This window comes from Schistocerca serialis, chromosome 5 (genome assembly GCF_023864345.2).
Source record: "Schistocerca serialis cubense isolate TAMUIC-IGC-003099 chromosome 5, iqSchSeri2.2, whole genome shotgun sequence".
Classification (NCBI taxonomy): Eukaryota; Metazoa; Arthropoda; class Insecta; order Orthoptera; family Acrididae; genus Schistocerca; species Schistocerca serialis.
Genome location: NC_064642.1, coordinates 98,305,473 through 98,326,354, shown reverse-complemented (window position 1 = coordinate 98,326,354; position 20,882 = coordinate 98,305,473). Strand labels below are relative to the sequence as shown.

At 42.4% G+C, this 20,882-nt stretch overlaps 1 protein-coding gene across 1 annotated transcript; it reads right to left on the bottom strand.

The window, feature by feature from the left end:
- Window positions 1-16,299: 16,299 nt before the first annotated feature.
- On the bottom strand, window positions 16,300-19,153 carry LOC126481770 (titin-like). Its single transcript, XM_050105725.1, has 3 exons — window positions 18,470-19,153; window positions 16,675-18,004; window positions 16,300-16,631 (listed from the first exon to the last, which is right to left on the bottom strand). The coding sequence occupies exons 1-3, from the start codon at window positions 19,151-19,153 to the stop codon at window positions 16,300-16,302; spliced, it is 2,346 nt and encodes a 781-aa protein (XP_049961682.1).
- Between the last annotated feature and the right edge of the window lie 1,729 nt (window positions 19,154-20,882).

The window sequence follows — 20,882 nt, the reverse complement described above, 5'->3', positions numbered from 1 at the left end:
ATGTCCATGGCATTAGAGGGAACTGAAGAGATTGAAATACAGCAAGCAAATAATTGGGGACACAGGCTGCAATTGCTAGTCTAAAATGAAGAGGTTGTCATAGGAGACGGATTGATGGCTGGCTGCATTAAACTGGTCATAAGACTGGTACTGAAAAAAGCATAACCGAAAAATTATTAATTTTTGCCTATTAACGCGCATTTTCCATTTGTTTATGTTGGCGGTCAACTGTCAATCTCTACACCAATGATCAGTCTTTTTTCAGATCTTTCTACATTTTACTACAGTCTTCTGGAGTTGAACCCTTCTTGTAGACTATAGTACTCCAAACATGTCTTGTAGATCTATTTCACTACTACTACTACTACTACTACGTGATCAGGCCCAGTAGACCGAACGCATCTACAAGTTTCCTCCTCCACTGTATTCTGTCCACTGCTGCTATCCGCCATCCGTTCACATCTATTGACACTTGGTTTAAATCTTCATGGAGCCCATCCCTCCAACGCTTCTTGGGTCTCCCTGGCGGTCTATTTCCTGTAGGTGTGAAATCCAGGAGCTTCCGAGGCTATCTGTGATCCTCCATCCGGGCCACATGGCCAGCCCACTGCATTCATTTGGCTTTGACAGTTCCTGCTATGTTTAAATACTTATGGCATCATAACATTGATCTGGAATACTCCAGACATTATTTTTTCATGTGTCAGTTTAATCTCATTACTGTTTACTGCGTTCTCTGTCTTAAAAAGTTGTAAATCCAGTTACAAATCATGTCCGATACGTGCGTTAAACGACAGGACATAACTGTATCGAATGCTCTCCGAGAGTTAAGAATCACAGGATCTACTTGGGCACCTTAGTCTATGCCACTTAGGATTTCGTGGAAGAACTGAGTGAATTTTGTTTCGCTAGATCTCTGTTTCCGCAACTGATTTTGATTTTTATACGGAACACTTTCGTTCTCCAGAAATGTCATACAATGTCTGAGCACCCACGTTTTATATAATTCTTCAACAGGTAGCCAGCGATTACGTGCATCAGATCTAGCCCCCCTAAAAGCGAGAATGACCTGTGCTTTTATCCATTCACTCGGTATCCTTTGTCATCCCAGCGATCTACAATATACTACTGCTAGAGGGGAGCCAGGCACTTTAAAATTACTGACCGGTCTTAGTTGACTTTCTGTTCAGCTGTCGCTTATATCAAACTCCGACATTTCGGTCTTCATGCGATGACTGAATTACTTCGCCCTCATTCGTGACGTACCTTCCTTTCAGATTACATTCCAACTAAAAATGGAAGTTATCTATATATTAAGAAAACGGTTCAAATGGCTCCAAGCACTATGGGCATCCCCTAGACTTAGAACTACTTCAACCTAAAACATCAAACACATCCATGCCCGAGGCAGGATTCGAACCTGCGACAGTAGCAGCAGCGCGGTTGCGGACTAAAGCGCCTAGCACCGCTCGATCACAGCGGCCGGCTATATTTTAAGAACCGGAAACAGTAACAACTATGGTGACTTGCTGCTCTGCCTGTCTTGTATAGGACTTGTAAATACTATGGACGACCTTAAGATAATCTCAGTTTTATTTTATTTATTTTTATTTTATTTTATACGTCTAGTCGTAGGACCAAATTGAGGAGCAAATCTCCAAGGTCATGGAACGTGTCGGTACGTGAAATTACAACATAAAAATAATAACAGATAAAAATAAAATGTTTATAAATCCAAAAAAAAAGAGTTGCTAATCCTTTGGAATAAGCTGGTATTGTTAAGAAGAAACGACAGTAAAGAATATATACGTATACTGAGAGGCTAATGGCAGAATACCCAGTCTAGTGAGCAGGATCGACAAGAGGTTCGCGAAATTACACCACCTTTTGCCAGAGCTGTCCGTTTCTGCACCAATAATATCCATTGAGAATGGGAAGAATTGCCCCAAAATATAATTCCATACGACATAAGCGAATGAAAATAAGCAAAGTACACTAATTTTCGAGTCGTACGACCACTTACTTCACATACCGTTCTAATAGTAAAGATGGCATCATTAAGTCTCTGAACAATATCCTAAACGTGGACTTTCCACGACAGTTTACTACCTATCTGAACACACGCAAATTTGAACTGTTTAGTTTCACTAATCATATGGCCATTCTGTGAAATCACACCGTAAGGTTTTGTTGAATTGTATGTTAGAAACTGTAAAAACTGAGTCTTACTGTGATTTTGGGTTAGTTTATTTACTACAAGAGATGAACTTACGTTATGAACTGCACCATTTGAAACAGAGCCAATGTTGCACACAAGATCCTTTACTGCCAAGCTAGGGTCATCAGGAAACAGAAATATTTTACAATTACCTGTAATACTAGAGGGCATATCATTTATATAAATAAGGAACAGGAGTGGCCCCAACCCTGATCCCTGGGGCACCCCTCATTTGACTGTGCCCGACTCAGACCCCACATCACAGCCATTCTCAACACCGTGAATAACGGCCTTTTGTTGTCCGTTGTTAAAGTAAGATGTGAACCAATTGTGAGCTACTCCCCGTATTCCATAATGGTCCAACATCTGGAGCAGTGTTTTGTCATCAGCACAATCAAACATCTTAGTTAAATTAAGAAATATGCCTAGTACCTCACAGAGAAAAGAGAATATGGCATTTTCATTTCTCAGACCACTTCTAAAGCTGAACTGTACATTTGATAGCAAATTACGTTGTATAAAATGATCAATTATCCTTACATACATAGGCTTTTCAATAACTATAGCAAACACTGATGGCACAAAAACGTTTGAAACGTCTCTGTGAAGTCGTTTCATAAGACGCTTGTCGAATTCGGTACAACTTGTTCACTTTACTACCTGATTTTAGCTCAATTCATGAACTCTTCCAGAAAGACTGAGCACTCAAATAAGGCCTATTGAATATTATACCTGTGTTTTAATGTGGGGTTTCGGTTTTGTTTTGTTGGAAACGCTGAGTTGGTCATCGTCTGCTGGGAGCAGACGGTGTTGCTTACCGTTCGAAGGAGAGCACAGGATGACCAACTTAGGTTTCCGATACCTGAACAGAGAGGTTTACCCATCTTAGTTGAAGGCTGTGTCGAAGGCGGTTTTTGTGTGTGAGGTTGGTGACGGAGGGCTACCCGTCTGGTAGCTTCCGCTGCACGGAGAGCTAGGTAATCTCGAGAGAGAAAGGGGCACTCTTCGGTGAACGTGTGGTGAGTACGGTTCGTAGCTATTAATGGGAGGTTTCAGGTGATAGGAAGCAGGTTGAGTTAGAACTTCGCTATGTTTAACTGTTGAAATAATTAAGAACTTCAGCTTAACTGAAGCGTGTGAAGCGAGTAATTTTTCCGAACGTGCCATAATTATATTGCTTTAAATAGGCGATTTTTGGGTGTTTGAGTTAAAAGTGTGGAAGTTACTTTGTTCATTTTGAACAACGATAAAGTATAATTTCTAACGGTAAATCTGATTAGGAAAAGCTGGTTAGCACCACTTCAACCACACGTGAATGTAATAATGTGTCGAAGCGAGTGTGATTTTTAGTGATTTTTAATCTTATATTTTGTGGAAGTTGCTTTTGTCTTTGTGTGTCGATTTTGTGCCACGTGTTTGGTAATCAATGACCCTTCTGGTCCACCACGGCACCGCAATAGGCTTTATTTTAACAGTTTGCTCGTTTAATGAGCTATAATTTATGCAAGAATATCTGTTCTTTCGTGCGCTTTCTACAAAGCAGCACAACAGTTTGATTCGGAATGCACCACGTGCTCTAGTTCGGCCTTTTGCAAGCAGCAGACGTAGTTAGTATGTTGAATAATTATCACACAACCTCGTGCATCGGTTAAACCTCTGTCCAGAATAGTGCATGCGTAGAATCGTAATGTGAATCTCACTGAGATATTTTTATGGTATGAATGCAAATGAGATGGTAGTATCATTGTCTCCCACCACCGTTTTCTGTGTTTCTTCTTGTTGTAGTTAAATTGTGCTCTGTTACATTCTCACGTAATTCTTACTTAGGTGTAGTTAGGATGTGCAACCAAATACTTAGAGACAATAAGTAATCTACGTGAAAGATAAATTCTGTGGTGTTGATCTTACCCACTTACTCCGATTTCCAATCCTGAATTAATCAAGTTGCTTCATGCACGACGTGGAGTGCTATTTATCCGGTTACTTAAACAAATTTGCATACTTGTAATTAAATGATTAAAGTAGTTAAACTAATAATTTTCCAGCTCCGTTTTTTGCTAAATGGTTAGGAAGGGCTTGGGCTGGTGGTGACCCTGAATTTCTGAATTTTTGTCATTGTTTGTGTTAGAGGAGCAGCTAGAAATGCGAGATAACGTATATGGCTCCTCGATAAGAATCGTCGTAAAGACAGTAATACGTTACACGTTGTTTGCGTTGCATTCACTGTGACTGTTACGAAAGACGAATTAAATGTTATACAAAAGAGACATCTTACTTGGAACACAGTGTCTCATTGTCTCATCGTACAGTGCACTGTTAGGTGCAACTGGGTTAGTTAACCGATGTGTTGAGGAGAGGAGTACGCGTGTCGTCTAGGGGAATCAGCTCATCTGATCGGGCGCACCTGCCGTAAATGACGGAACTTACAAAAGTAAGTTACGTATTATACTTCAGTTCAGCGTGACGCTGATACGTGACACTAGTTCTTGTGCCATCAGTGTTTGCTAAAGTTATTGAGAAGCCTGTGTATCCAAGGATAATTGATCATTTTATGTAACATAATTTGCTCTCAAATCTACAGTTCGACTTTAGAACTGGTCTAAGAACTGAAAATGCCATATACTCTTTTCTCTGTGAGGTACTACGCATATTTCTTAATTTAACTAAGGTGTTTGATTCTGATGATCACAAAATATTTCTCCAGAAGTTGGACCATTATGGAATACAGGGAGTAGCTCACAACTGGTTCACCTGTTACTTTAACAACAGACAACAAAAGGCCATTATTCACGGTGTTGAGAATGGCTGTGATGTGGGGTCTAAGTGGGGCAAAGTCAAATGGGGAATGCCCCAGGGATCAGGTCTGTAAACTTCCTGGCTATTGTGCAATTTCTTGACGATGGAAATCACCTTGTTGGTCCCTGAGCCATTGGGGAAGCGCTGTGTGAACGTCGTCATAGTTGCAAGATCAGCGATTACTGTGATCAGCTCCTCGACTGCCTCGACATTGCCTTCTGTGGTCCACATGGATGGCCTTCCCTCCGGTAAGCAACGCCCAGGTCTGTGCGGTCTTGGTCAAATTATTGACATCATTTCACTACGGCTGACCGTGACATTACATTTGGTCCTTACATTGTCAAATTCTCACGGTGAATCTGTGTGCAATTTAGACGTTTTGTCCGCAAGAATCGTTTTGTTCGGCGCACTTTCACTTTGGAGCACGTTTGCAGTTGCCAGGCCATTTCACCACTGTTGTGGGTGAGTGCCAGGAGGTGCCGTGTTAAAACTTGTCCCAGCTTTTCAAATTATTTATTTTTTCCACTACAGATCTTCTCCCTTGGCCCGCGTCACAGGCCCCGCATTGCTGAGGCCACCGCCCCAACGACCTGTGCAACGCAATGCTGTGTCTCGCCGGCCTTGTTCGCCAGCTGTAGAGTTCTGATTACGTCATGATGGCTGCGCCAGCAGCCGACTCAGCGGCCACCATCCCCGTTGACTCCGCGTTGCTCCGCTGGGAGCAGTAGGCCGGCCATGCTGCTGCTTCTTCCTCGGCTGGCGGGTAGTTGGGAACGCGGCGGCAACGACCGCCCCCGTTCCGGCGTCCGAAACTGTGGCCCTCGCCTCGTAAGTCTCCGGCGTGTGTCGGGAGACGAGACGACGACTGCCCGCGGTAGCGAGCCAAAGAGTGGGCCGCCCTGGCTGGCTGCTGACCCCGCGTCAGCCTCAGAGGGTCAAACCAAAGACCCGCCTTGGACTGGGACGCTGCTGCCCCATCTGTTGCTGCGTGTAGCCCGGCAGTGTGACACGTGCCGCCGTCCAGGAGAGCTGCCACACCTGAGTGAATCTCGTTAGAAAACAACACCTATTTATACTCTGCTTCATGCGTCAGTTTCGCTAACGCATCGCTCCGAGTCACGTACGCCCCAAACTTCTGTTGCGCCACAGGGCCCCTTCTGCCTATAGCTTGCGACAAGCGAACCGCCGCGTTTACTTTTTTCAACGGTTCGATGGCCCCTGTGGCCTCCATTCCACTTCGCAACCGCTGGTCAGCGTAACTTACTGCAATCCGGCCTGCACCTGGCTGTAACTTGTGCTCAGAATATCGGACAAAACTAACTTTCCCTATCCTAAACGGTCGTGCTGCTACACTACAGTACTGTGCTGTAACTGTTGCCGTACCGCAGAGAACTGCGTCTGCAGGAACCCCAGATCATGTACTCTCGTCTAACAAAGCGTCGTACTTGTTGTGCGACGGTTTTAGCGTGGGATGAGATGTGTGACTTGTTTTTTGAAGTTCCCTCGTAAGATAAGGACAGCAAATCTCCGAGGTAGTACAGGCACTAGGGCTTTCATGTGCCGTCGGTATTTCTCACCGACAGTGTCTCGAGGAGTCCGTAGCTAGGTGCCTTTGGCTCTGAGCACTATGGGACTTAATATCCGAGGTCATCAGTCCCCTAGAACTTACAATAACTTAATCCTACCTAACCTAAGAACATCACACACGTCCATGCCCGAGGCAGGTTCAAATGGCTCTGAACACTATGGGACTTAACATCTTTGGTCATCAGTCCCCTAGAACTTAGAACTACTTAAACCTAACTAACCTAGGGACACCACAGAACACCCAGTCATCACGAGGCAGAGAAAATCCCTGACCCCGCCGGGAATCAAACCCGGGAACCCGGGCGTGGGAAGCGAGAACGCTACCGCACGACCACGGGCTGCAGACGCCCGAGGCAGGATTCGAACCTGCGACCGTAGCGGTCGCGCGGTTCCAGACTGAAGCGTCTAGAACCGCTCGGCCACACCGGCCGGCTAGGTGCCTTTGATCCAGACTTACGGTATAGGTTGGTCCGCCCTGTTGCAGACACAGTTTGTTCTCTCCAAACTGTTTTGGGTGAATATTCGCCATCAACAGCATGTTGTGTTTCGTTCCCTGAAATACACTGAGGTGTCATGATACAATGATATGAACATATGCACATGAAGGTAGTATTGCATACGGAAGATATAAATGCGCAGAGAATTGGCGGTGCTCTCATTTGTGCTTAGGTAATTCATGTGAAACCGTTTCCGACGAGATTATGGCCGCTCGAGGGGCATTAACAGACTTTGAACGCAGAATTGTAGCTGGAGCTAGATTTTTGGAAATTCCATTTCGGAAATCATTTGGAAATTCAGTGTCCTGAGGTCCACAGTGTTAAGAGTGTGCCAAGCATACCAAATTTCAGGCATTACCGCTTGCCACGGACTATACAGCAGCCGATGGCGTCATTTAACGACCGAGAGCAGCGACGTTTCAGCGGAGTTGTTAGTGCTAATAGACAGGCAGCACTGCGTGAAATAACCACAGAAATCAATGTGGGACGTACCACGAATGTATCCTTCAGTATAGTGTGGCGAAATTTGGCTTTAATTGGCCATAACAACAAACGACCGACGCGAGTGCCTTTCCTCACAGCACGGAATCGCCTGTAGCGCCTCTCCTGGACTCGTGACCGAAACGGTTAGACTCCAATATCCTGGCCTCATCAGATGAATCCCGATTTCAGTAGGTAAGAGCTGATGGTAAGGTTCGAGTGTGACGCAGAACTCAGGAAGTCATGCCAGCAAAGCAATGTGCTCGATAACGGTGCGCTCTATGTTTACATGGAATGTACTGGGTCCTCCTGTCTAATTGAACCGATAATTGAGTGGAAATGGTTATGTTCGGCCACTTGGAGACCATCTGCAGCCATTGATGGACTTCGTGTTCCCAAATAAGGGTAAGGATGGAATGTCTGCGCATGACGGTGCTCGCTGTCGCCGGGTCACAATTCTTGGTTTGAAGAACATTGTGGAGAATTCGAACCCCCGACATGAATCCCATCTAACAATTTATAGGACGCAATCGAGAGGTCATTTCACGCACAGACCCCTGCATCGGTAACACATTCGCAATTATGGACGACTATAGAGACAGTACGGCTCAATATTTCTGCGGGGGACTTCCAACGATTTGTTGCATTCATGGCATGTCGCGCTGCTGCACTACGCCGGGTGAAATGAGGTCCGACATGATATTAGGAGGTATCCATGACCTCACTGTACGCTACTGTCCATTAAAATTCATACGCCAAGAAGAAATGTAGATGATCAACGGGTATTCATTGGACCAATGTATTATACTAGAACTGACATGTGATTACATTTTCACGCAATTTGGGTGCATAGATCCTGAGAAATCAGTACCCAGAACAACCACCTCTGGCCGTAATAACGGCCTTGATAAGCCTGGGCATTGAGTCAAACAAAACTTGGATGGCGTGTATAGGTAAAGCTGCCCATGCAGCTTCAACACGATACCACAGTTCATCAAGAGTAGTGACTGGCGTATTGTGACGAGCCAGTTGCTCGGCCATCATTGACCAGACGTTTTCAATTGGTGAGAGATCTGGAGAATGTGCTGGACAGGACCTACAACATGCGGTCGTGCATTATCCTGGTGAAGTGTAGTGTTTCGCAGGGATCTAATAAAGGGTTGGGCCACGGGTCGTACCACATCTGAAATGCAACATCCACTGTTCAAAGTGCCGTCAATGAGAACAAGAGGTGACCGAGACGTGTAACCAATGGCACCCCATACCATCACACCGGGTGATACGCCAGTATGGCGATGACGAATACACGCTTCCAATGTGCGTTCACCGCGATGTCGCCAAACACGGATGCGACCATCATTATGCTGTAAACAGAACCTGGATTCATCCGAAAAAATGACGTTTTGCCATTCGTGCATCCAGGTTCGTCGTTGAGTATACTATCGCAGGCGCTCCTGTCTCTGATGCAGCGTCAAGGGTAACTGCAGCCATGGTCTCGGAGCTGATAGTCCATGCTGCTGCAAACGTCGTCGAACTGTTCGTGCAGATGGTTGTGGTCTTGCAAACGTCCCCATCTGTTGACTCAGGGATCGAGACGTGGCTGCACGATCTGTTACAGCCATGGAGATAAGACGCCTGTCATCTCGGCTGCTAGTGATACGAGGCCGTTGCGATCCAGCACGGCGTTCCGTACAACCCTCCTGAACCCACCGCTTCCATATTCTGCTAAGAGTCATTGGATCTCGATCAACGCGAGCAGCAATGTCGCGATACGATAAACTGCAGTCGCGATAGGCTACAATCCGACCGTTATCAAAGTCGAAAACGTGATGGTACGCATTTCTCCTCCTTACACGAGGCATCACAACAACGTTTCACCAGGCAACGCCGGTCAACTGCTGTTTGTGAATGAGAAATCGGTTGGAAACTTCCCTCATGTCAGCACGTTGCAGGTATCGCCACCAGCGCGAACCTTGTGTGAATGCTCTGAAAAGCTAATAATTTGCATATCACAGCATCTTCTTCCTGTCGGTTAAATTTCGCGTCTGTAGCACGTCATCTTCGTGTTGTAGCAATTTTAATGACCATTAGTGTATGTAGCGTAATACACGAAATATGCGAAAAGTAATCATCTGAATTTCTATGTGAAAAATCTTAAAGCTTTTTAAATGAAACGAATGTTATGAACGTTGTACGTCTTTACTCTTCATGTCTACGTATTTGCAGCCGGTCCCGTTACAGGGCTCCGCATTGAAGCATGTAGCAAGTCGGTGTGTAAAGCAACTTTGTTGGTGCGTGAGAAACAGTGTGCTGTAATCCTGTTTCGAATTCGATGACGTCGTCCACATATGGAGCACCCTCCCATTCCGCAAGACAATGCAAGGCCACACACGAGCGCTGCAGCAATCCGACGCCTTGGGTTCACTGTATCATACTCCATGTAATTTTAATCTGTCTCCAAAACTTGAATACCACCATCGAGGACTTCACTTTAATCGAGACGAAGTAGCGAGAGCAGAGGTGAGGTTGTGGCTCCGTAAACGAAGTAAAACATTCTACAGCAACGGTATCAATAAACTGGTCCCTCGTTGGGAGAAACGAGTTCATCACCAGAGTGACTGTGTTGCGAAATAAATACTTATACATGCAGACCAAAGATGTAGAATGTTAATAAAGTTAGTTTTATTTAAAAAGCTTTGTAGTTGTTGTATTTGTGATCTTCAGTCCAGTGACTGGTTTGATGCAGCTCTCCATGCTACTCTGTCCTGTGCAAGCTTCTTCATTTCCCAGTTCCTACTGCAACCTACATCCTTCTGAATCTGCTTAGTGTACTCATCCCTTCGTCTCCCTGTAACGGAACTGAAATGATGGTGGGCTGACAGTAATTTGGAGCCTGCGCGTCGGAAACGGGCGCGCTGGTGTGAGACTGCCAGGGAGTGCACCCTGATGCCATCTATTGGTGAAACTGGGAATTAGCGCTGCCTCTCAGACAATGCACTAAGCTCTCGGAGTCAAATGTATTCTTTTTCTTGGTAATTATAAGTTATTACTGTATGATTTAATGTTATAAAGCGCTAGTAGTAAATTATTATGACTGGTATGAACTCCAGGGTAATAAATATAAATATTCTTAAATACTAAATGATTTCGGTGAAAAGGTGGTAGGGGAACGCCCCCACTCTTGGTGATACGAGCGTAGCTAGAGGTAGCTGGAGACACAGGGACTGAACAATGGAATGGCCTGGGGAGTGTTGACGTGGCCGGACGTGCGTAACTGTGCTCACGCAAAAGTGATTGTGCAACAGCGAAGAGGAGAATATCGTCGCCGTTTGTGGAGTAGAACGCGACGAATGGTTGTCGAAGCCGTCTCTATGCCACTGGGGCTGAATGTAAGAGTTCCTGCGCCCAGATTTTATGGCGGACGTGCAGTAGCTTATACGAGTGCTACAGCTCGTAGTTCCAGCCGCCATTGAGGGCATGAGGCGTGAAGAGCTGCGTTAGCCACATGCATCTCACCACCAGCACCGACACGTCTACCCGAGGCAAGACTGCTTGCAATTGTTAAGTCGAACTTTGTATACATGTAAAAGGAGAATACCAGTTTTCTTTTGTGCAAGTGCAGAAGACAGAATATAGTAATGAGTAAAATTACAACGCATGTTGTTCATTGTAAAGTGTAGTAACCTGAAACATAGTGTAGTGAAATCAGACTGAGGCCACCATCGCCTCTTTCATTTACAATTCTTTTGGGTGTAGAATACTTTAGCATATAAGAATGTTGAAAAGAGCAATGGTCACACCAGAATGAGTCGCCTATTTATAGTTACTTAAATTTTTCTGAGTAACCTTTCAAGTAAAGTCACTTAACTAATTCTATATCAATTGTCCAAAGAGTAATATCAAAAATCATTAAATAAGTTGAAGGATAGAATTTTGTTAACCTAAGTTGCATAAGTTGTCTTGGTGGTAATTACCAAGCCAACTCACAGAAATTGAGAGAGTATTTGCTTTGTAGAATCACATAGAATGATCAGAAATAGTAATATTCAGAATTAAGTTTAAATTCAACTTAAGCCGTTTCACTTTGAAACGAGCCAAAAAACTGATTTATTCTTTTGCTCCTTCAGAGCTGGCGACCGTAGTTATAAGTATTTTCAGGAGGATTCGACGGTAAGTCTGCTGCTCTCGTCGTGCTGATAGGATTACCCACTGCTGCTAGCAGTGGTGATTGGATACATAAGCTCACTACCAAGTTAAGTGGGTCAGGTAGGCAGTGTTACCGTGTGAACTGTAGGGCACTGTAGGCCGTCGATCGAACCCGTTCAATCATCACAGCTCTTTGAGAAATAGTCCGGTTAGGAGTGTACTAATCCAATAGGTAAATACTGGCGAGTAACGATCAAAAATGTATACGCAAGTGAATTTAGCAAGGTCCATGTAGCACCTAGTTAATGTGGTGTAATGGCGAGGGTAGGAGTGGAGTAAAAGTGAGCTGAGCTTGTGGCAGCTGTACTGTCTTCAAAGATTAATAACGTGAATCCACTACTAACTCTTACCATTAGGGCTGAGCTATTTACGGTTAAAATACGTAGCAGTAAGCGCAAAGGCGTGACAGCTACAAGTCCGTATTGGCTTTATACATACGGAAGTAGGAAGCGGGTCATTCTGTCAGTGGAGGGGTTAAAACAACGGAGTCACTTGAGAACATACCCCATTTACTAATGGAAAGATTCGGCGGTTCGGTCGCATCCCTCTAAGATTTTTACCCTCCACGCTGCCCTCCAATACTAAATTGGTAATCCCTTGATGCCTCAGAATATGCCCTACCAACCGATCTCTTCTTCTAGTCAAGCTGTGCCACAAATTTCACTTCTCTCCAGTTCTATTCAATACCTCCTCATTAGTTATGTGATCTACCCATCTATTCTTCAGCATTCTTCTGTAGCACCACATTTCGAAAGCTACTATTCTCTTCTTGTCTAAACTATTTATCGTCCATGTTTTACTTCCATACATGGCTACACTCCATACAAATACTTTCAGAAACGACTTCCCGACATTTAAATCTAAACTCGATGTTAACAAATTTCTCTTCTTCAGAAACGCTTTCCTTGCCATTACCAGTATACATTTTATATCCTCTCTACTTCGACCATCATCAGTTATTTTGCTCCCCAAATAGCAAAACTCCTTTACTAATTTAAGTGTCTCATTTCCTAATCTAATTCCGGCAGCACCACCCGATTTAATTCGACTACATTCTATTATCCTCGTTTTGCATTTTTTGGTGTTCATCTTACATCCTCCTTTCAAGACATTGTCCATTCCGTTCAGCTGCTCTTACAGGTCCTTTGCTGTCTCTGACAGAATTACAATGTCATCGGCGAACCTCAAAGTTTTTATTTCTTCTCCAAACCTACTCCGTATTTTTCTTTTGTTTCCTTTACTGCTTGCTCAATATACAGATTGAATAACATCGGGGAAAAGCCTTAAGAGTTTTCAAATAAAAGGTTGGGAGGCATTACGTTTCAGCACACCCACGTAAAACAGAACTTGTCAATTTTTAATGCTGTTTCGAATAAGTATTCGCTGTTAAGGCCGTAAGACACTTTCCATTGCGCTAGAAAACTTTCTAAATTGCCGTTATTGATTACTGGGTTGTCAGAATAGTCGAGACTACTGTGGACGTCTAGTACCTGGTTGATAAGCTTGTACTCTTGCTCGAAGTAAGGTGTTGGGTCTTGCTTACAAGGGAACCTCCCCATCGCACCCCCCTCAAATTTAGTTATAAGTTGGCACTGTGGATAGGCCTTGAAAAACTGAACACAGATCAATTGAGAAAACAGGAAGAAGTTGTGTGGAACTGTGAAAAAATAAGCAAAATATACAAACTGAGTAGTCCATTGGTATGATAGGCATCATCTAGGACATTACAAGGGCAGGTGCGCCGTGGTCTCGTGGTAACGTAGGCAGCTGCAGAGCGAGAGGTCTTTGGTTCAAATCTTCCATCGAATGAAAAGTTTAATTTTTTATTTTCAGTTTATGTGACAAACTCTTATGTTTTCATCACTTTTTTGGGAGTGATTATCACATCCACAAGAAAAGCTAATCGGGCAAGTTAGAATCTTTTTACCCATTCGCCAAGTGTACAAGTTAGGTGGTCGACAGCATATTCCTGTCATGTGACGCACATGCCGTCACCAGTGTCGTATAGAATATATCAGATGCGTTTTCCTGTGGAGGAATCGGTTGACCTATGACCTTGCGATCAAATGTTTTCGGTTCCCATAGGAGAGGCACGTCCTTTCGTCTACTAATCGCACGGTTTTGCGATGCGGTCGCAAAACACAGACACTAAACTTATTATAGTGAACAGAGACGTCAGTGAACGAACGGACAGATCATAACTATGCAAAAATAAAGAAAGTAAACTTTTCACTCGATGGAAGACTTGAACCAAGAACCTATCGTTCTGTAGCTGTTCACGCTACCACGTTTTTTTTTCATTTTTTTTTTTGAAGCAACTTTGTCTTTCTTAGGTTCCTCTTTCCCTATTACACTGGTAATATCCTCTACAGCTATTGGTTCTCCTTTTTTCTCATGTTCCACAGAGTCCTTCACAATAATACCTTCTTCACCTACTTCTTTCTTCTTTTCTTCAATAATTTTCTCTGTAACTGTGTTCTCTCTCTCATCTTCTTCCTTTTCTTTTTCTGTATGATCAATATGAATTGTGTCTGCTCTTTCTCCTTCTCTAATAAGATCCTTTAGGACAACCTCTTCATTCTCTTCACCTTTCTTTCAGGCAGGTCTTCTGAAATATACCTCTCTTCCAGAATGAGATTTTTACTCTGCAGCGGAGTGTGCGCTGATATGAAACTTCCTGGCAGATTAAAACTGTGTGCCCGACCGAGACTCGAACTCGGGACCTTTACCTTTCGCGGGCAAGTGCTCTACCAACTGAGCTACCGAAGCACGACTCACGCCCGGTACTCACAGCTTTACTTCTGCCAGTACCTCGTCTCCTACCTTCCAAACTTTACAGAAGCTCTCCTGCGATCCTTGCAGAACTAGCACTCCTGAAAGAAAGGCTATTGCGGAGACTTGGCTTAGCCACAGCCTGTGGGATGTTTCCAGAATGAGATTTTCACTCTGCAGCGGAGTGTGCGCTGATATGAAACTTCCTGGCAGATTAAAACTGTGTGCCCGACCGAGACTCGAACTCGGGACCTTTGCCTTTCGCGGGCAAGTGCTCTACCAACTGAGCTACCGAAGCACGACTCACGCCCGGTACTCACAGCTTTACTTCTGCCAGTACCTCGTCTCCTACCTTCCAAACTTTACAGAAGCTCTCCTGCGATCCTTGCAGAACTAGCACTCCTGAAAGAAAGGATATTGCGGAGACTTGGCTTAGCCACAGCCTGTGGGATGTTTCCAGAATGAGATTTTCACTCTGCAGCGGAGTGTGCGCTGATATGAAACTTCCTGGCAGATTAAAACTGTGTGCCCGACCGAGACTCGAACTCGGGACCTTTGCCTTTCGCGGGCAAGGAAGGAAGGTAGGAGACGAGGTACTGGCAGAAGTAAAGCTGTGAGTACCGGGCGTGAGTCGTGCTTCGGTAGCTCAGTTGGTAGAGCACTTGCCCGCGAAAGGCAAAGGTCCCAAGTTCGAGTCTCGGTCGGGCACACAGTTTTAATCTGCCAGGAAGTTTTATACCTCTCTTTTTCGAACATTTTCTCTGAAAGAGACACATCTTTTACATCATCCTTTTCTGTGATTTCTGGCGTGGAACTTTTCTCTTCTACTTTCACCTTTCTTCGGCAAACTCTTTGGAAGATGGCATATCCGTCAGGGAAGGTTTTTTTTCTTCTTCATCCTTTTCAAGTGAAACAATATATTTCTCATCTATATCCTTTGAAATGAGTTTTTCTTTTTCCAAATCTTTGCTTCTGTCTTCTTTAATTTTCTCTGTTGTGTGCTTCAAAACTGCTTTGCCCACTTCCTTAGATTTTTCTTCAACTATTTCGTATGAAACAGGTTTCTCTTTTTCTTCTGGCTTTTTCACTTCTGTAATATCTTCTGATATAACCTTCTCTTCTTACTTTTTCAATACTGTGTCCTTTGAAACTGGTTTCTCAGCTTCCTTTGCCTTTTCTTTGGGTATTCATGTGGAACAGCTTCCTCTTTATCTTCTGGTTTCTTCACTTCTTCACTGATATCATCTGTAATAATCTTCTCTTCTTAATTTGTCACTGTTGTGTCCTTCAAAATTGGTTTCTTCACTTCCTTTGCCTTCTCTTTAAGTATTTCATGTGGAACAGTTTCCTCTTTTTCTTCTGGTTTCTTCACTTTTTCAGTGATATCTTCTGTAATAACCTCCTCCTTTTCCCTCATCAGTACTGTGTCCTTTGAAGCTGGTTTCTCAGCTTCCTTTGCCTTTTCTTCAGGTATTTCGTGTAGAACAGTTTCTTCTTTTTCTTATGGTTTCTTCATTTCTCCAGTGACATCTTCTGTAATAATCTTCCCTTCTTCCTTTTTGTGTACTGTGTCCTTTGACACTGGTTTTACTTCTTCCTTTGTCTTTTCTTCGGGTATATCAGATGGAACTGTTTTCTCTTTTTCTTCTGGTTTTTTCGCTTCTTCAGTGATATCTTCTGTAATAACCTTCTCTTCTTCCTTTTTCAATACTGTGTCCTTTGAAACTGGTTTTGCAGCTTCCTTTATCTTTCTTCTGGTTTTGCATGTGGTACTGCTCCAGCTTGTTCTTCTGGTTTTTCAACTTCTTCAGTGACATCTTCTGTAATAACTTCCTCTTCTCCCTTTTTCACTACTGTGTCTTTTGAAACTGGCTTTGCATCTTCCTTTGTCTTTTCTTCGGGTACTTCAGATGGAACTGTTTTCTCTTTTTCTTCTGGTTTTTTCACTTCTTCAGTTATATCTTCAGTATCAACTTTCTCTTCTTCCTTTTTCACTACCGTGTCCTTAGAAACTGGTTTCTCAGCTTCCTTTGCCTTTTCTTCAAGTATTTCTTGTGGAACTGTTTTCTCTTTTTCTTCTGGTTTTTTCACTTCTTCAGTGATATCTTCTGTAATAACCTTCTCTTCTTCCTTTTTCACTACGGTGTCCTTCCATTATCTTTCCTTTGGGTATTTCGTGTCGAGCAGTTTCCTCTTTTTCTTCTGATTTTTTGAATTTTTCAGTGATATCGTCAGCAATAACCTCCTCCTCGTCCTTTTTCACAACTGTATCTTTCGAAACTGGTTTCTCAGCTTCCTTTGCCTTTTCTTTAGGTATTTCATGTGGAATAGTTTCCTCTTTTTCTTCTGGTTTCTTCACTTCTTCAGTAATATCTTCTGTAATAACTTTCTCTTCTTCCTTTTTCACCAGTGTGTCCTTTGAAACTGGTTTCTCAGATTCCTCTGCCTTTTCTTCAAGTATTTCTTGTGGATCTGATTTCTCTTTTTCTTCTCGTTTTTTCACTTTTTCAGTGATATCTTGTGTAATAACTTTCTCTTCATCCTTCATCACTACTGTGTCCTTTGAATCTGGTTTCTCAGCTTCCTTTCCCTTTTCTTCAAGTATTTCAGATGGATCTGTTTTCTCTTTTTCTTCTGCCTTTTTCACTTCTGCAGTGATATCTTCTGTAACAAACTTCTCTTCTTCCTTCTTCACTACTGTGTCCTTTGAAACTGGTTTCTCAGCTTCCTTTATCTTTCCTTCCGGTATTTCATGTGGAATAATTTCCTCTTTTTCTTCTGGTTTCTTCACTTTTTCAGAGATATCTTCCGTAATAACCTCCTCCTTTTCCCTCATCAGCACTGCGTCCTTTGAAGCTGGTTTCTCAGCTTCCTTTGCCTTTTCTTCAGGTATTTCGTGTAGAACAGTTTCTTCTTTTTCTTTGGGTTTCTTCATTTCTCCAGTGACATCTTCTGTAATAACCTTCCCCTCTTCCCTTTTGACTACTGTGTCCTTTGACACTGGTTTTACATCTTCCTTTGTCTTTTCTTCGGGTATTACAGATGGAACTGTTTTCTCTTTTTCTTCTCGTTTTTTCGCTTCTTCAGTGATATCTTCTCTAATAACCTTCTCTTCTTCCTTTTTCACTACTGTGTCCTTCAAAATTGGTTTCTCAGCTTCCTTTATCTTTCCTTCAGGTATTTCATGTGGAGTAATTTCCTCTTTTTCTTCTGGTTTCTTTACTTCTTCAGTGATATCTTCTGTAATAACCTTCTCTGCTTCCTTTTTCACTACCGTGTCCATTGAAACTGGTTTCTCAGCATCCTTTATCTTTCCATCGGGTATTTCGTGTCGAGCAGTTTCCTCTTTTTCTTCTGATTTCTTGACTTTTTCAGTGATATCTTCAACAATAACCTCTTCCTTTTTCACTTCTGTGTCTTTCGAAACTGGTTTCTCAGCTTCCTTTGCCTTTGCTTAAGGTATTTCATGTGGAATAGTTTCCTCTTTTTCTTCTGGTTTCTTCACTTCTTCAGTGATATCTTCTGTAACAAGTTTCTCTTCTTCCTCTTTCACTACTGTGTCCTTTGAAACTGGTTTCTCAGGTACCTTTGCCTTTTCTTCAAGTATTTCTTCTGAAATTGTTTTCTCTTTTTCTTCTGGTTTTTTCACTTCTTCAGTGATATCTTCTGTAATAACCTTCTCTTCTTCCTTTTTAACTACTGTGTCTTTCGAAACTGGTTATGCATCTTCCTTTATCTTTTCTTTGGATATTTCAGATGGAAGTGTTTTCTCTTTTTCTTCTGGTTTTTTCACTTCTTCGGTGATATCTTCTGTAACAACTTTCTCTTCTTCCTCTTACACTACTGTGTCCTTAGAAACCAGTTTCTCAGCTTCCTTTCCCTTTTCTTCAGGTATTTCTTGTGGAATAATTACCTCTTTTTCTTCTGGTTTCAACACTTCTGCAGTGATATCTTCTGTAATAATCTTCTCTTCTTCCTTTTTCACTACTGTGTCCTTTGAAACTGGTTCCTCATCTTCCTTTATCTTTCCTTCGGGTATTTCATGTGGAACAGTGTTATCTTTTTCTTCTGGTTTTTTCACTTCTTCAATGATATCTTCTGTAACAACTTTCTCTTCTTCCTTTTTCACTACTGTGTCTTTCGAAACTGGTTTATCAGCTTCCTTTGCCTTTTCTTCAAGTATTTCTTGTGGAATAATTTCCTCTTTTTCTTCTGGTTTCTTCACTTCTTTAGTGATATCTTCTGTAATAATCTTCTCATCTTCCTTTTTCACTACTGTGTCCTTTATAACTGGTTTTGCAGCTTCCTTTTTCTTTTCTTTGGGTATTTCAGATGGACCCATTTTCTCTTTTTCTTCTGGTCTTTTCACTTCTTCAGTGATATCTTCTGTAATAACTTTCTCTTCTTCTTTTTTCACTATTGTTTCTTTTGGAACTAGTTTCTCAGCTTCCTTTATCTTGTCTTCAGGTATTTCAGGGGGAACAGTTTTATCTTTTTCTTCTGGTTTTTTCACTTCTGCAATGATATCTTCTGTAATAACTTTCTCTTCTTCCTTTTTCACTACTGTGTCAGCTTCCTTTGGCTTTTCTTCGCACATTTCATGCGGCACAGTCTCCTCTTTTTCTTCTGGTTTTATCTCTGCTTCAGTGATATGTTCTATAATAACTTCTCTTCTTCCTTTCTCACTATTGTTTCCTTCAAAAGTGGTTTCTCAGCTTCTTTTGCCTTTTCTTCTGGTAATGCATGTGGAACAGTTTCCTCTTTTTTCTGTCTTTTTCAGTTCTTCCGTGATATCTTCTGTAATAACCTTGTGTTCTTCCATTTTCACTGTTGTATCCTTTGTAATCATTTGCTCTGGTTCTTTTATCTTTTCTTTATCCATTTCCTTAGGGATAGTTATTTCTTTTTCCTCTGCTTCTTTGATTTCTACAACAGTTGCTTCTGTTACTGCTTCGCTTGTATCTTTCTTCTCTTCCTCTATCATCTCCTTTGAAACTATTTCCCATTCCTCCTGAATCATCTCTTCTATTTCTTCCTTTGGTAAACCTGTGCTTTTCTTCCTGTTTTTTAACATGTTCAGTGATTTCAGGAACAATTTTCTTTTTGTCTTCTATAATCATTTTTTGATCAATTTCCTTTGAAATTCTTTTCGATTGATCCTCAGATTTTATTTTGCTTGTTTCTTTCGATACTAGTTTCTCAATCACATCCAGCTGTTTTATTTCTTTGGTGATTTCTTCTCGAACAACTTTCTCTTTTTCTTCTATCTTTTCTTCAGCCATCTTCTTCAGCCATCTTCTTCCTTTGCTCCCCCTTCAACAATTCGTTTTCCAGCAACTTCAACTTTTGCGTTTTCTTCTTCCTTCTTTTCCTCATCCACTTTCTTTATAGTTATTATCTCTTCTTCTGCCTTTATTTCAACCCTGTCATCAGAGGGAGTTTTTTCTTTTACTTCCAACTTAGTTATATCCTCTGTAATGACTCTGTCATCAGCCTTCTTCTCCAGAACCTGCTCCTTTAGTACTGCTGTCTCTTCTTTTGTCTTGAGTTCAGAAATTTCTGTTGGAGCAGGTTTCTCATTTTCTTCTAGTTGCTTTATTTCTTCAGGTACATCTTCAGTAATAACTGTCTCTTTGTCTTCTCCCTTATCTTCCTCTGCTGCCTCCTTAGAAACTAGTTTATCTTCTTTCATCTTCTCTTCAGCCTTTTCCTTTGGAGCAGGCTTCTCCTTTTCTTCTGCTTTTAACATTACCAATGCCACATCCTCTGTAATAGCTTTTATCTTTTCTTCAGGCTCTACCACGGGACCACGGCGCTCCTGAGCTCACGCTATCCATGATGTTGCCTATCTTTCCCATGGACTACTTAGTTTGTATATTTTGCTTATTTTTTCACAGTTCCACACAACTTCTTCCTGTTTTCTCAATTGATCTGTGTTCAGTTTTTCAAGGCTTATCCACTGTGCCAACTTATAACTAAATCTGAAGGGGGTGCAATGGGAACGTTCCCTTGTTAGCAACGAAAATAGCTCCACAAGTGGTGGTGCAGATTTATGCATTCAGTAACAATCGGTGTAGCATCGCACTGTGAGGTCGAATATTTTGTTTGGCGGCACATTCTCAAAGAGTTGTAGGTGTTCCTCAACAAATTTTCTGCGGGATGATTTTCTACACAGTGATAAGGCTGCTTATCCTGGACGATAGTGCCATGTTTCGTTATGAGGGATCTCAAGTCTGTAAGCTTGTAGAACATATTGTATAATGTCTTGTAAAAGATTTGGAAGCCGGTTTTGGTAGCGATCTCATTAAACTGCAGGAAAGGGTATC

Coding starts and splice junctions, on each gene's coding strand:
- LOC126481770 (XM_050105725.1), bottom strand. CDS start 19,153: ATGTGCGAAGAAAAGCCAAAGGAAGCTGACACAGTAGTGAAAAAGGAA. Junction 18,005..18,469: donor TGAAACCAGAAGAAAAAGAG/GTAATTATTCCA, acceptor CCTTAAGCAAAG/GCAAAGGAAGCTGAGAAACC. Junction 16,632..16,674: donor TGAAAAAGGAAGAAGAGAAG/GTTATTACAGAA, acceptor AAAAACCAGAAG/AAAAAGAGAAAACAGTTCCA.